This window comes from Nerophis lumbriciformis, linkage group LG11 (assembly GCF_033978685.3).
Source record: "Nerophis lumbriciformis linkage group LG11, RoL_Nlum_v2.1, whole genome shotgun sequence".
In the NCBI taxonomy this organism is placed as follows: Eukaryota; Metazoa; Chordata; class Actinopteri; order Syngnathiformes; family Syngnathidae; genus Nerophis; species Nerophis lumbriciformis.
This window is the reverse complement of record NC_084558.2, coordinates 48,374,407-48,387,012: the sequence shown is the minus strand read 5'-3', so window position 1 is coordinate 48,387,012 and position 12,606 is coordinate 48,374,407. Positions and strand designations below refer to the sequence as shown.

General features: G+C 44.4%; 1 protein-coding gene across 1 annotated transcript; it reads left to right on the top strand.

The window, feature by feature from the left end:
* Positions 1-2,970: 2,970 nt before the first annotated feature.
* LOC133610010 (alpha-(1,3)-fucosyltransferase 7-like) lies at positions 2,971-12,606 on the top strand. Its single transcript, XM_061966068.2, has 2 exons — positions 2,971-2,986; positions 10,549-12,606. Exon 2 carries the CDS (start codon positions 10,585-10,587, stop codon positions 11,617-11,619), a length of 1,035 nt encoding a protein of 344 aa, XP_061822052.2. The 5' UTR covers positions 2,971-2,986; positions 10,549-10,584; the 3' UTR covers positions 11,620-12,606.

Below are 12,606 nucleotides of genomic sequence, written 5' to 3'. Positions count from 1 at the left end.
TAAATCATGTTTTCCTGCACCAAGCCTGCCATCTTTGCATCTTGCGGTTCGTCACCACCACGTTGTGTTGGTGCTCCACAGTAAACCAGTAATCAAAAATAGTTCACTGCATAGTTTGTATTAATAAAAAATAGTCAAACAGTTGACTAAAATGGTGATTGATGCAGTAGGTCAGGATACTCTCAATAGAGCACCGGTAGAAGGACACCAGCAGTTCCTGTGAGAGGTGGTTGTTCCTGAGTATTCTCAGGAAGTGCAGTCCCTTGTGTGCCTTCTTGATGGTAGCCGTGGTGTTGGTGCTCCAGGTTAGGTCGTCGTCCAGGGGGACTCCCAGGAAGCTGAAGTAGGAGGCCCTCTCCACGCAGTCACCCCTGATGACCAGGGGCAGGATGTCCGTTTTGTTTTCGTCCTGAAGTCTATGACCAACTCCTTGGTCTTGGAGGTGTTCAGGGCCAGGTTGTTTACTGTGCACCACTCAGACAGCTTCTCCACCTTGTCCCGATATGCAGCCTCATCTCCCCCCGAGATGAGCCCCACTACGGTGGTGTCATCCGCAAATTTGATGACGGAGTTGCTGGAAGGGGCAGGTGTGCAGTCATATGTGTATAGGGACTAGAGTAGGGGGCTCAGTACGCAGATTTGTGGAGAGCCGGTGCTGAGGTATAAGCTTGATGACATGTGGCGGCCCATCTGCACCCTCTGGGGGTGGTTGGATAAGAAGTCCTTAATCCGCATGCAGATGGAGTTCGATAGACCCAGGTCTGACAGTTTGGACACCAGTCTGTCAGGTATTATGGTGTTAAAGGGGAACATTATCACAATTTCAGAATTGTTAAAACCATTAAAAATCAGTTCCCAGTGGCTTATTATATTTTTAGAAGTTTTTTTCAAAATTGTACCCATCACGCAATATCCCTAAAAAAAGCTTCAAAGTGCCTGATTTTAACCATCGTTATAAACACCCGTCCATTTTCCTGTGACGTCACATAGTGAAGCCAACACAAACAAACATGGCGGAAAGAACAGCAAGCTATAGCGACATTAGCTCGGATTCAGACTCGGATTTCAGCGGCTTAAGCGATTCAACAGATTACGCATGTATTGAAACGGATGGTTGTAGTGTGGAGGCAGGTAGCGAAAACGAAATTGAAGAAGAAACTGAAGCTATTGAGCCATATCGGTTTGAACCGTATGCAAGCGAAACCGACGAAAACGACACGACAGCCAGCGACACGGGAGAAAGCGAGGACGAATTCGGCGATCGCCTTCTAACCAACGATTGGTATGTGTTTGTTTGGCATTAAAGGAAACTAACAACTATGAACTAGGTTTACAGCATATGAAATACGTTTGGCAACAACATGCACTTTGAGAGTGCAGACAGCCCAATTTTCATCAATTAATATATTCTGTAGACATACCCTCATCTGCGCTCTTTTCCTGAAAGCTGATCTGTCCAGTTTTGGAGTTGATGTCAGCAGGCCAGGGAAGCTAGGGGGTTTAGCTCGCTCGTCTGCGGCCATTGCTTGCCGTGCTACCGAGGTCCTTTGTCCCTGAATTGCTCACACACTCGGGCAGATTCAATGGGGGTCCGGCGGCAGATTTCTTTGACTTTATCGTTGGAAATGCATCTGCTTTGAGTGTCGCAGGATATCCACACATTCTTGCCATCTCTGTCGTAGCATAGCTTTCGTCGGTAAAGTGTGCGGAACAAACGTCCAATTTCTTGCCACTTTCGCATCTTTGGGCCACTGGTGCAACTTGAATCCGTCCCTGTTCGTGTTGTTACACCCTCCGACAACACACCCACGAGGCATGATGTCTCCAAGGTACGGAAAACAGTCGAAAAAACGGAAAATAACAGAGCTGATTTGACTCGGTGTTTGAGAAAATGGCGGATTGCTTCCCGATGTGACGTCACGTTGTGACGTCATCGCTCCGAGAGCGAATATTAGAAAGGCGTTTAATTCGCCAAAATTCACCCATTTAGAGTTCGGAAATCGGTTAAAAAAATATATAGTCTTTTTTCTGCAGCATCAAGGTATATATTGACGCTTACATAGATCTGGTGATAATGTTCCCCTTTAAATGCCAAACTATAATCCACAAAGAGCAGCCGCACGTAGCTCACAGGCTTAGCTGCTTACGTGCAGTGATTTCTCCAGATTCTCTGAACCCTTTGATGATATTACGGACCGTAGATGGTGAAATCCCTAAATTCCTTGCAATAGCTGGTTGAGAAAGGTTTTTCTTAAACTGTTCAACAATTTGCTCACGCATTTATTGACAAAGTGGTGACCCTCGCCCCATCCTTGTTTGTGAATGACTGAGCATTTCATGGAATCTACTTTTATACCCAATCATGGCACCCACCTGTTCCCAATTTGCCTGTTCACCTGTGGGATGTTCCAAATAAGTGTTTGATGAGCATTCCTCAACTTTATCAGTATTTATTGCCACCTTTCCCAACTTCTTTGTCACGTGTTGCTGGCATCAAATTCTAAAAATAATGATTATTTGCAACAAAAAAAAAAAGTTTATCAGTTTGAACATCAAATATGTTGTCTTTGTAACATATTCAACTGAATATGGGTTGAAAAGGATTTGCAAATCATTGTATTCCATTTATATTTGCATCCAACACAATTTCCCAACTCATATGGAAACGGGGTTTGTAGTTTCACAAACATGTTTTACAAATCACAAACTTGTGTTTTTATGAATCTTCTCTCGCTTTTGGATAATCTAGTCCAGATTTGAGAACTTTGAGGAGCTGCCCTGCTCGAAATATATCGCACAATTAATCTGTCTAAATACATGAATAATGTAAACGTCTGTTGCGATTAATCGCAAGAGTTAATGCCTCAAATTTGGCACAGTGTTAGCTTGTGGATTGTTGTGGGCCAGTCTGGTCCAAAACGTCTAGTACCACATTTCTGTCCCGGTCCACCTTTGCTCTCCATGAAATGATTTGAAGACTTCACAGGTATGTAATGACTCTTTTCTGTCTTTTAATTAACATGTTACATGGTCATTATCATTAATTATATTCTATTGAAGTATTGTAATTGCTTTGTTGAAATTAGTTTCCAGTTATTTACCTTTGTACATTTTTACAGTGCAATTACAAAACTTTTTTCTTTTTTTTTCTTCTTTTTTTTTTCATAAAGAAATACAATCATGTGTGCTTACGGACTGTATCCCTGCAGACTGCATTGATCTATATTGATATATAATGTATATATTGTGTTTTTTATGTTGATTTAATAAAAATAAAAAAATAAATTAAAAATAACATTTTTTTTATTTTTTTTAAATTTCTTGCACGGCCCGGTACCAATCGGTCCGTGGTCAGGTACCGGTCCGCGGCCCGGTGGTTGGGGACCACTGCACTAGGGTAGAGATGTCCGTTAAAATGTAATATCGTAAATTATCGGAATCGGTTTTTTTTATTATCGGTATTGTTTTATTTTTATTTATTTTATTTTTTTTTAATTAAATCAACATAAAAAACACTTACAAATACACTTACAATTAGTGCACCAACCCAAAAAACCTCCCTCCCCCATTTACACTCATTCACACAAAAGGGTTGTTTCTTTCTGTTATTAATATTCTGGTTCCTACAATGTACAAACCCCGTTTCCATATGAGTTGGGAAATTGTGTTAGATGTAAATATAAACGGAATACAATGATTTGCAAATCATTTTCAACCCATAATCAGTTGAATATGCTACAAAGACAACATATTTGATGTTCAAACTGATAAACATTTTTTTTTTTGTTGCAAATAATCATTAACTTTAGAATTTGATGCCAGCAACACGTGACAAAGAAGTTGTGAAAGGTGGCAATAAATACTGATAAAGTTGAGGAATGCTCATCAAACACTTATTTGGAACATCCCACAGGTGAACAGGCACATTGGGAACAGGTGGGTGCCATGATTGGGTATAAAAGTAGATTCCATGAAATGCTCAGTCATTCACAAACAAGGATGGGGCGAGGGTCACCACTTTGTCAACAAATGCGTGAGCAAATTGTTGAACAGTTTAAGAAAAACCTTTCTCAACCATCTATTGCAAGGAATTTAGGGATTTCACCATCTACGGTCCGTATAATCATCAAAGGGTTCAGAGAATCTGGAGAAATCACTACACGTAAGCAGCTAAGCCCGTGACCTTCGATCCCTCAGGCTGTACTGCATCAACAAGCGACATTAGTGTGTAAAGGATATCACCACATGGGCTCAGGAACACTTCAGAAACCCACTGTCAGTAACTACAGTTGGTCGCTACATCTGTAAGTGCAAGTTAAAACTCTCCTATGCAAGGCGAAAACCGTATATCAACAACACCCAGAAACGCCGTCGGCTTCGCTGGGCCTGAGCTCATCTAAGATGGACTGATACAAAGTGGAAAAGTGTTCTGTGGTCTGACGAGTCCACATTTCAAATTGTTTTTGGAAACTGTGGACGTCGTGTCCTCCGGACCAAAGAGGAAAAGAACCATCCGGATTGTTATAGGCGCAAAGTGTAAAAGCCAGCATGTGTGATGGTATGGGGGTGTATTATTGCCCAAGACATGGGTAACTTACACATCTGTGAAGGCGCCATTAATGCTGAAAGGTACATACAGGTTTTGGAGCAACATATGTTGCCATCCAAGCAACGTTACCATGGACGCCCCTGCTTATTTCAGCAAGACAATGCCAAGCCACGTGTTACATCAACGTGGCTTCATAGTAAAAGAGTGCGGGTACTAGACTGGCCTGCCTGTAGTCCAGACCTGTCTCCCATTGAAAATGTGTGGTGCATTATGAAGCCTAAAATACCACGACGGAGACCCCCGGACTGTTGAACAACTTAAGCTGTACATCAAGCAAGAATGGGAAAGAATTCCACCTGAGAAGCTTCAAAATGTGTCTCCTCAGTTCCCAAACGTTTATTGAGTGTTGTTAAAAGGAAAGGCCATGTAACACAGTGGTGAACATGCCCATTCTCAACTACTTTGGCACGTGTTGCAGCCATGAAATTCTAAGTTAATTATTATTTGCAAAAAAAAAAAAAAAGTTTATGAGTTTCAACATCAAATATCTTGTCTTTGTAGTGCATTCAATTGAATATGGGTTGAAAAGGATTTGCAAATCATTGTATTCCGTTTATATTTACATTTAACACAATTTCCCAACTCATATGGAAACGGGGTTTGTATATCAATATATATCAATACAGTCTGCTAGGGATACAGTCCGTAAGCACACATGATTGTGCGTGCTGCTGGTCCACTAATAGTACTAACCTTTAACACTTAATTTTACTCATTTTCATTAATTACTAGTTTCTATGTAACTGTTTTTATATTGTTTTACTTTCTTTTTTATTCAAGAAAATGTTTTTAATTAATTTATCTTATTTTATGATTTTTTTTTAAAAGTACCTTATCTTCACCATACCTGGTTGTCTAAATTAGGCATAATAATGTGTTAATTCCACGACTGCATATATCGGTTGATATCGGTATCGGTAATTAAAGAGTTGGGGAATATCGGATATCGGCAAAAAGCCATTATCAGACATCCCTACACTAGAGTAACAAAAGATATGGGCATAAAGCAGTGACGTGCAGTCACTAGAGGCAGGTGAGGTGGGGCCTCACCTGCCATCATGGAAAGAAAAAAAATGTTAAATTGTTATATGTATCCAGTGATTACACTATAAAGTTATTTTCCATTTAACTTCACCCGTTTTGGATTATTTTTATTTAAAATTGCTGAATTTTCACATTTGCCGTTCAAATACCGAGAAGAGACGGTGCGGTGAACAGCAGCCAGTTGAGGCACGTCACTCAGTGCCTCAACATGGATTCCGGACTCGGCTAACTGCTGGCCTGCTGTGCAGTGAGACCGTATTGCTATATGAACTATATTATACATTTCCATAGTTTAGTTAGCTGAGGTATATAATGTACAGTGTATTTTGTCAACAACTGTATGTGTGTAACGTATTTCTTGTGCTGAGCGATCATAAAACGGCTGCAAAAGACGCACTGGCTGAGGCTCGCAGTAATCCCGCCTCCTGCACCCCCGCCGTAGAATGCACGGCAACCCCTGACGGGAGTGTTATATCAACTAAAGCCCACACTTAAACTTTCCACGTGCAAGATTGAATCTATTTAAAAAAGTTATTTCATAAGAAGCCAAAAAGTGCAAAAACAATAATGTTGGTGTTGGAGGAGTTGTGAATGACTGCAGGGCCACAACATTAGGTACACCTGCAGGTGTACCTAATTCACAACTCCTCCAACACGAACAATAATGTTTTTGCTCTTTTTGGCTTCTTATTAAATAACTTTTGCAACCTATTTTTATGGGCTGTCCTCTTTGTGATGTTAAGTTCCTGTTATGCCTATTATACAGTATATGCCTTGAGCTCTTATTTTGAAGGCGCTAAGAGCAGAAGTGATGACACGTTGGAGTGGAGCGAAAGTTTTTGAAAGAAGGTAAATAAAGTGGTCCTCGTGTAAACTGGAGCCTCCGTGTTTGTTATTTTGAAGTTTCATACAGTATAGGCAACATTTATAAACCCTCGGTTACACTTTTTTAAATAGATTCAATCTTGCACGTGGAAAGTTTAAGTGAGGGCTTTAGTTGATATAACACTCTCGTCAGGGGGTGCATTAATCCAGCACAACAGCGGCTCATGGACTTATTTTATAAGTAAAGGTAAGACCATAATAACGTTTTTTTTTATTAAATGTGCGTTTTTGTGTGCTACAGTTTGTATGTGTAAAGTTAAAGTTAAGTTAAAGTACCAATGATTGTCACACACACACACTAGGTGTAATGAAATTTGTCCTCTGCATTTGACCCATCCCCTTGATCACCCCCTGGGAGGTGAGGGGAGCAGTGGGCAGCAGCGGCGCCGCGCCCGGGAATAATTTTTGGTGATTTAACCCCCAATTCCAACCCTTGATGCTGAGTGCCAAGCAGGGAAGAATGCTGGTATGAGCTTTTAAACATAACCCGTTAACTGCTGCCAATCAAATGGTGAATAAGATACTCTTTAGGGTTCATATGTTTGTAAATCTGACTGTGATGAAGTCAGTGCCTCACCAGCCATCAACCTCACCGCACGTCACTGGCATAAAGCAATAAACGGAAAATCACTCCATAGGGAGGAAAAAGGCAATAGCAAAATTCTACACTGATCTAATAACAAAACACAACAATCTATGATTAGCTTCAAAAAAGGTAAATCGCTCATGCAGAGGAGACAAGAAGCTATAAACAGAAAGTACGCTATAAAGAGCTGAGAGAACTACAAACTAAAGTGCTCCAAGAGGAAGAAAAAAGGAAGGCAAAGCACTAAAAAAAATAAAATGACCAAAAAACTTTAGCAAACCAAAATCACTCTTTCTCAGAGGGAACAAAGACATCAATAAATAAGGCGAGGCAATACTTAACAACTTGGGTCAAGACTGTGGACGACGGCTGGAGGTTCATGACGAGACGATATAGTCTGGCAACAGGACAGGGGAAGATGAGGACTATATACACATGAGGGCGGGGGACACAGGTGGGCACAATCAGGCAATCAGGAGAGACATCAGACCAGTGACACAGGAGGAAGAGCAAGTGGCCTGAAACCAGAGGAGGATTAGATTTTCAACATAAGACAGGAAGAATGCCAGACAACCCCAAAACAGGACTTCCCTCACCGTGGTGTGACACTGGCAACCAGTGTTAATAAAAAGGTACGGATGTTGAATCGAGAATCGATTCCAAATCGAATCGTTACCCCCAAGAATCGAATCAAATCGTGTGGTGCCCAAAGATTCACAGCCCTATAAACATATATACGTTTACTTCCTATTCCGGTTTAAACGGTGAAGAAAATGATTATATCGGCTACCGTTATTTGCGCCAACTTCCTCACCCTGTAATTGTGCACATGCTTACTGGTCAGGGAACTCCAGGAAATAAAAGTAACCAAAAAGAACAGAGGGAATTGTTGACTCTCTGTTAGTTGGTGGAGTAGAACACAACTTGAAAAAACATGACTGTGCCTAAGGTGTAGGTGGTGCTGTTAAGTAAGTGGAGAATGCAGAAACCTGAGGCATGATGCATCTGACTTGATAATAAACTAATTGTGTGTTTCATAAGACGACTGCATCTTTCCGGTTTGTCAACATCGACTATTGTGTGGGAAGTCCTACTAAAGTTAATTAATTGGACCCTCAAGTTAAGATAAATGTGGATGAAGTATATTTTTTTGGATTTATTTCACTTTTTCTAAGTTTCCCCCCTGAGCAATTGCCACCTTAGTGTGGTCAGGGGCTCGTGTACCTCAGTGACCTTAAGAGATACTGTCAGGAGCTCAGTTTTCGAGTGGTACACAGTGTGAAGGTAGAGGCCAGAGAAAGTGCACTCCACTTCTCCAGGTTGGAGTTGGGCCCATACTGGAGCTAACAACCAAACTGAATGGAGAAGGAATTGTTACTACTGTTGGAGCATGACGGAGCAGTGTGTCCACATGATGCCCCCTTCACAATTCTGACCGTCCCTTTGTTTATGCCTGCCGAGAACCGTCCCTGTACAGGAAGGCTTTGAGAGCAAACCCCAAAGGATTTCAATAGGAGTCAATATGTGACGATCTGTCACAGTTATGTCTTGTTATGTTTCCTTAGTTTGTGTTTATTTCCTGTCAGCGCTCTTATTTTAGTTCCACTTCCTGCATGTCTCTCAGAGTGCTTGTTTCCCTTACCTGTCCCTGATAGGCGGCATGGCACCCCTGGTTGTAGTTGCCAATCAGGCTGCTATTTATGCCTGTCTTGCCCTCCAGTCAGGGCTCGGTGATTGTTTCCGGTTTCCTGTTGCCTGTTTCCTGTGTTCCCTGCATGTGCGCTTACCAGTGGCACTATTTCCCTATTTTCTGTTTGACATTAAAGTCATGTTTTCCTACGCTACGCCTGCCATCGCTGCATTTCGGGGTTCAAGGCCGACAGCACCTAACAGAATCATCGAGTCAAGTACGATACCTCGAAGAAATTTGGTGGGCTGTTTGGAGTCAACAAGTGGCCGATGAGAAGTGTGCCCGAATGGTCTCCATGATGGAGAAGCTATGTGGCTTGATTGCTGCACGGACTGTTTCTTCAGCTCCCTCCCACTCGTCCCTGTCGTCTGTTACGGGGGGGCGGCCAGATTCGGCAGGACCCGAGACCCCCCCCCCGTTACCGCCTTGCTCTCTCAGCCTTTCTTGGGACGTCTGGAATCCATCCCTTGAGGGGGGCGAGGGGGGTACAACATGGGTAAGCACAGCTCTCAGCTCTTCGAGTGAGGCCATCGTCAACAGCCCAGCCGACATCCCAGCCGACACCCCAGCCGCCTGCTGCACCAGCTCTGGAAACACAATCCCCTTCCCACAGCGCCGCAATCTTCGTCTCTGGCAGGCCATCCCATGGGCCCATCGTCGGTGCTTGTCCTTGAGTCGCCTCTGTGACCTTCAGCTTACCTGCCGCACAAGCAGCTATCAGACGCCCACACGCCTCTTCCTCATCGGCCAAGAGAGTGGCCGTTCCGTGGTCGCCGGCCTCGCCAGATGCAGCGGCGTTCAATGCGTCGCCGCCACCTGACTCTCCCTCACTGGCAGCAAGGACACGAGGCTTGGCGACCCACCGCCAACTCCGCCCTCCACCCTCCCGTGACTTTGGAGGTACAACATGGGTAAGCGCAGCTCTCAGCTCTTCGAGTGAGGCCATCGCAGACGCCTGCTGTGGACACGCCGATAGCCCAGCCGCCTGCTGCTCCAGCTCAGGACACGCCGACAGCCCAGCTGCCTGCTGCACCAGCTCTGGAGACACCACCCCCGTCCCACGGCGCCGTCATCTTCGTCTCCGGCGGACCGTCCCACAGCGCCGCAATCTTCGTCTCCAGCGGGCCGTCCCATGGTCATGTTTACCTGCACTACGCCTGCGATCTTTGCATCTTGGGGTTCAAGACCAACAAATCCTGACACAATAGAAGTTTTTACTAGACACTTCATTTTGTTAAAAACATTCTACTTAGCATTCAATACCATATATTTAATACTGCATCTATTAGTTAAAAAAAAGTAATTTTGTCAAAGCCAGGAAGATGAATATTGACGATCTGAATATTTATAATTTGACTTGAAAAACACAAATCGTCTTACCTTATGTTTAGCTGTTTTGCTCTAAAGAAGACTATGTAGGTGAGCTCTGATCTCTTTTCCGTAGATTTCCATAAATCAATTTGAGAGACCTGTGGTGATATATAAATGTGAAAACCGGACCCGCATCACATCTAAAATATTTTCAGAAATGTAAGGGGTGTACTTCTGTGAGGTACTGGATTCTTACAGACATGTTGCTCTGATATGCAACATGTACTGTACATATATCTACTTACTGTATTCTAGGTTCATGCTGAAATTTCACAATCATGCCAGTTGTGTCTAACTGTACAACGACTATGGTCTCTGCACAACAACTTCTTCAGATCAAGACTGAATTAATTTCTCTTGCAGGACTGCAACCATCCCAGAGAGGTCACATGTGCCTCAATGAAGAAGTACATCTTCCTCTGCATCCTCAGCGTTCTAACGCTGGTTCCTCTTTACGTCTGGCTGATAGGATACTCGTCCCCAGCAGTTTCCTTGTCCGACAACTCAGAACAACGCAACGTGACCATCCTGCTGTGGCACTGGAATGCTAACCGTGCTAGGGCAATCAGTCAGAACATGTGTTGGGAACGTTTCAACATCCCACACTGTAAAGTTATGATGCAGGATACCTTGTACATGAAAGCGGACGTGGTGGTGTTCCATAACGTTGAGCTGGCAAAAGGACGGCTGAAACTGCCCCTGGAGCTCCCCAGGCCGCCGGGCCAGAGGTGGGCTTGGATGTCCGTACAGTCAGCTAATAACAACGGGAATCTGCTGGGAGAATATGGAGGCGTGTTCAACCTCACCGTGAGCTACAGGAGGGACGCAGATGTTAGCATACCATACGGTGGGTTTATACCACGAGAGTCTGGAGATCCAGTGGACGACATCCCAATGAAGAAAACTGATCTGGTCTGCTGGGTGGTCAGCCACTACAAGGATTCCTTCAGAAGAAGCCAAGTGTACAAAGAACTCAGCACGGTCATTCCTGTAAAGGTCTATGGACGCTGGTCAAATAATTCTCTTGAGCCTAATGACCTTCTTCCTACAATATCTCGTTGCTACTTCTATTTGGCCTTCGAGAACAGCATCGCCAAAGATTATATCACAGAGAAACTGTGGATCAATTCCTACCAAAGTGGGGCGGTGCCGGTCGTCCTGGGACCACCGGTGGAGGAATACGAGGCTGTGGCGCCGCCTCACTCTTTCATCCACGTCGACGAGTTTGCTTCGGTAAAAGAACTTGGCGAGTATCTGCAGGAGCTGGCGGGCGACGCCAAGCGTTACGGCGAGTATATGCAATGGAAGAAAGACTGGAAGGTGCAACCGTCCATTAACAAGCAATGGAGATTGTGTCAGATCTGCTTGCGGTACCCCAGCTTCCCTCCGCACAAAGTCTACACTGACCTGGCAGCCTGGGTTAAAACTTCTTAAAAACCACTAAAGTCCGACATCATCCAGTCCAAATACAACAGTTTGGACAACGGTATTGACTTGTAAACCAGTAATCGAAAATAGATCACTGCATATGTGATGGGACACAAGTAGGGGATTTTATTGTTTATGTGTCATTGCCATGCATGTTAGAGTGTTTTTATTGTTGTGTATTTTAATTGCATGTTTTTATTGCTGTGGAATTTGATTGTATTTTTAGTTGCATGTTTTTACACTTTGTGGATTTTGATTGTATTTTTAATTGCATGTTTTTACTCCTGGTGGACTTTGCTGGCATTTGAAGACTTGCCCCTTTAAGCTTGTTGCCCCTGACAACCAAAGTGCCCAATCAAACGGCACCTGAGATCAGACGCACCTGTGGAGCATTAGGACTGCACACATTTAAAAGGGAAGGAAGAGCGACGGAAGGAAGAGCGACCAAAGGAAGAGCGACGGAAGGAAGCGCGACGGAAGGAGGAGGAAGCGACCGGAGAGTATCGACAGGCTTTGCCAAGAGCGTCCGGGTGGACGCCCACAGGCTGGGAAGGAATCCAGGACTACACAGCAGACCCCGCAAGCTACCGGAGTGAACCCCAATAAGCCCACAACACGCAGGGGCAGAGGAAACTCTGCCTCCAAAGGAAGTGTCGTGGATTGTGGATATGTGGGGGTGATCAAACTGCCTTTGGCTGTGGGCTTGCGGGCTCGTGCGTTGTACGCTGGCTGCGTGGTCCTGTGGGCAGGAGCAATCGGGACCCAGAGACCTGCGGTGACTCCCGGGCGCGACCAAGAGGCGGAGCGAGACGGGACGGGTACGGCCACGTAGGTCCAGCGAGTGACCGGCGACTGGCGAGGAGAGTGGGCGTACCCAATACTTCGACGCGGAACTACAGCAGGGGCAGGGGAAACCCTGCCTTGCGTGTAAGTGTGCCGTCAGCCCGGAGAGCGTCTCCGTAGTTTTAGAAGATTGTATCCCCGTGGCCTGCC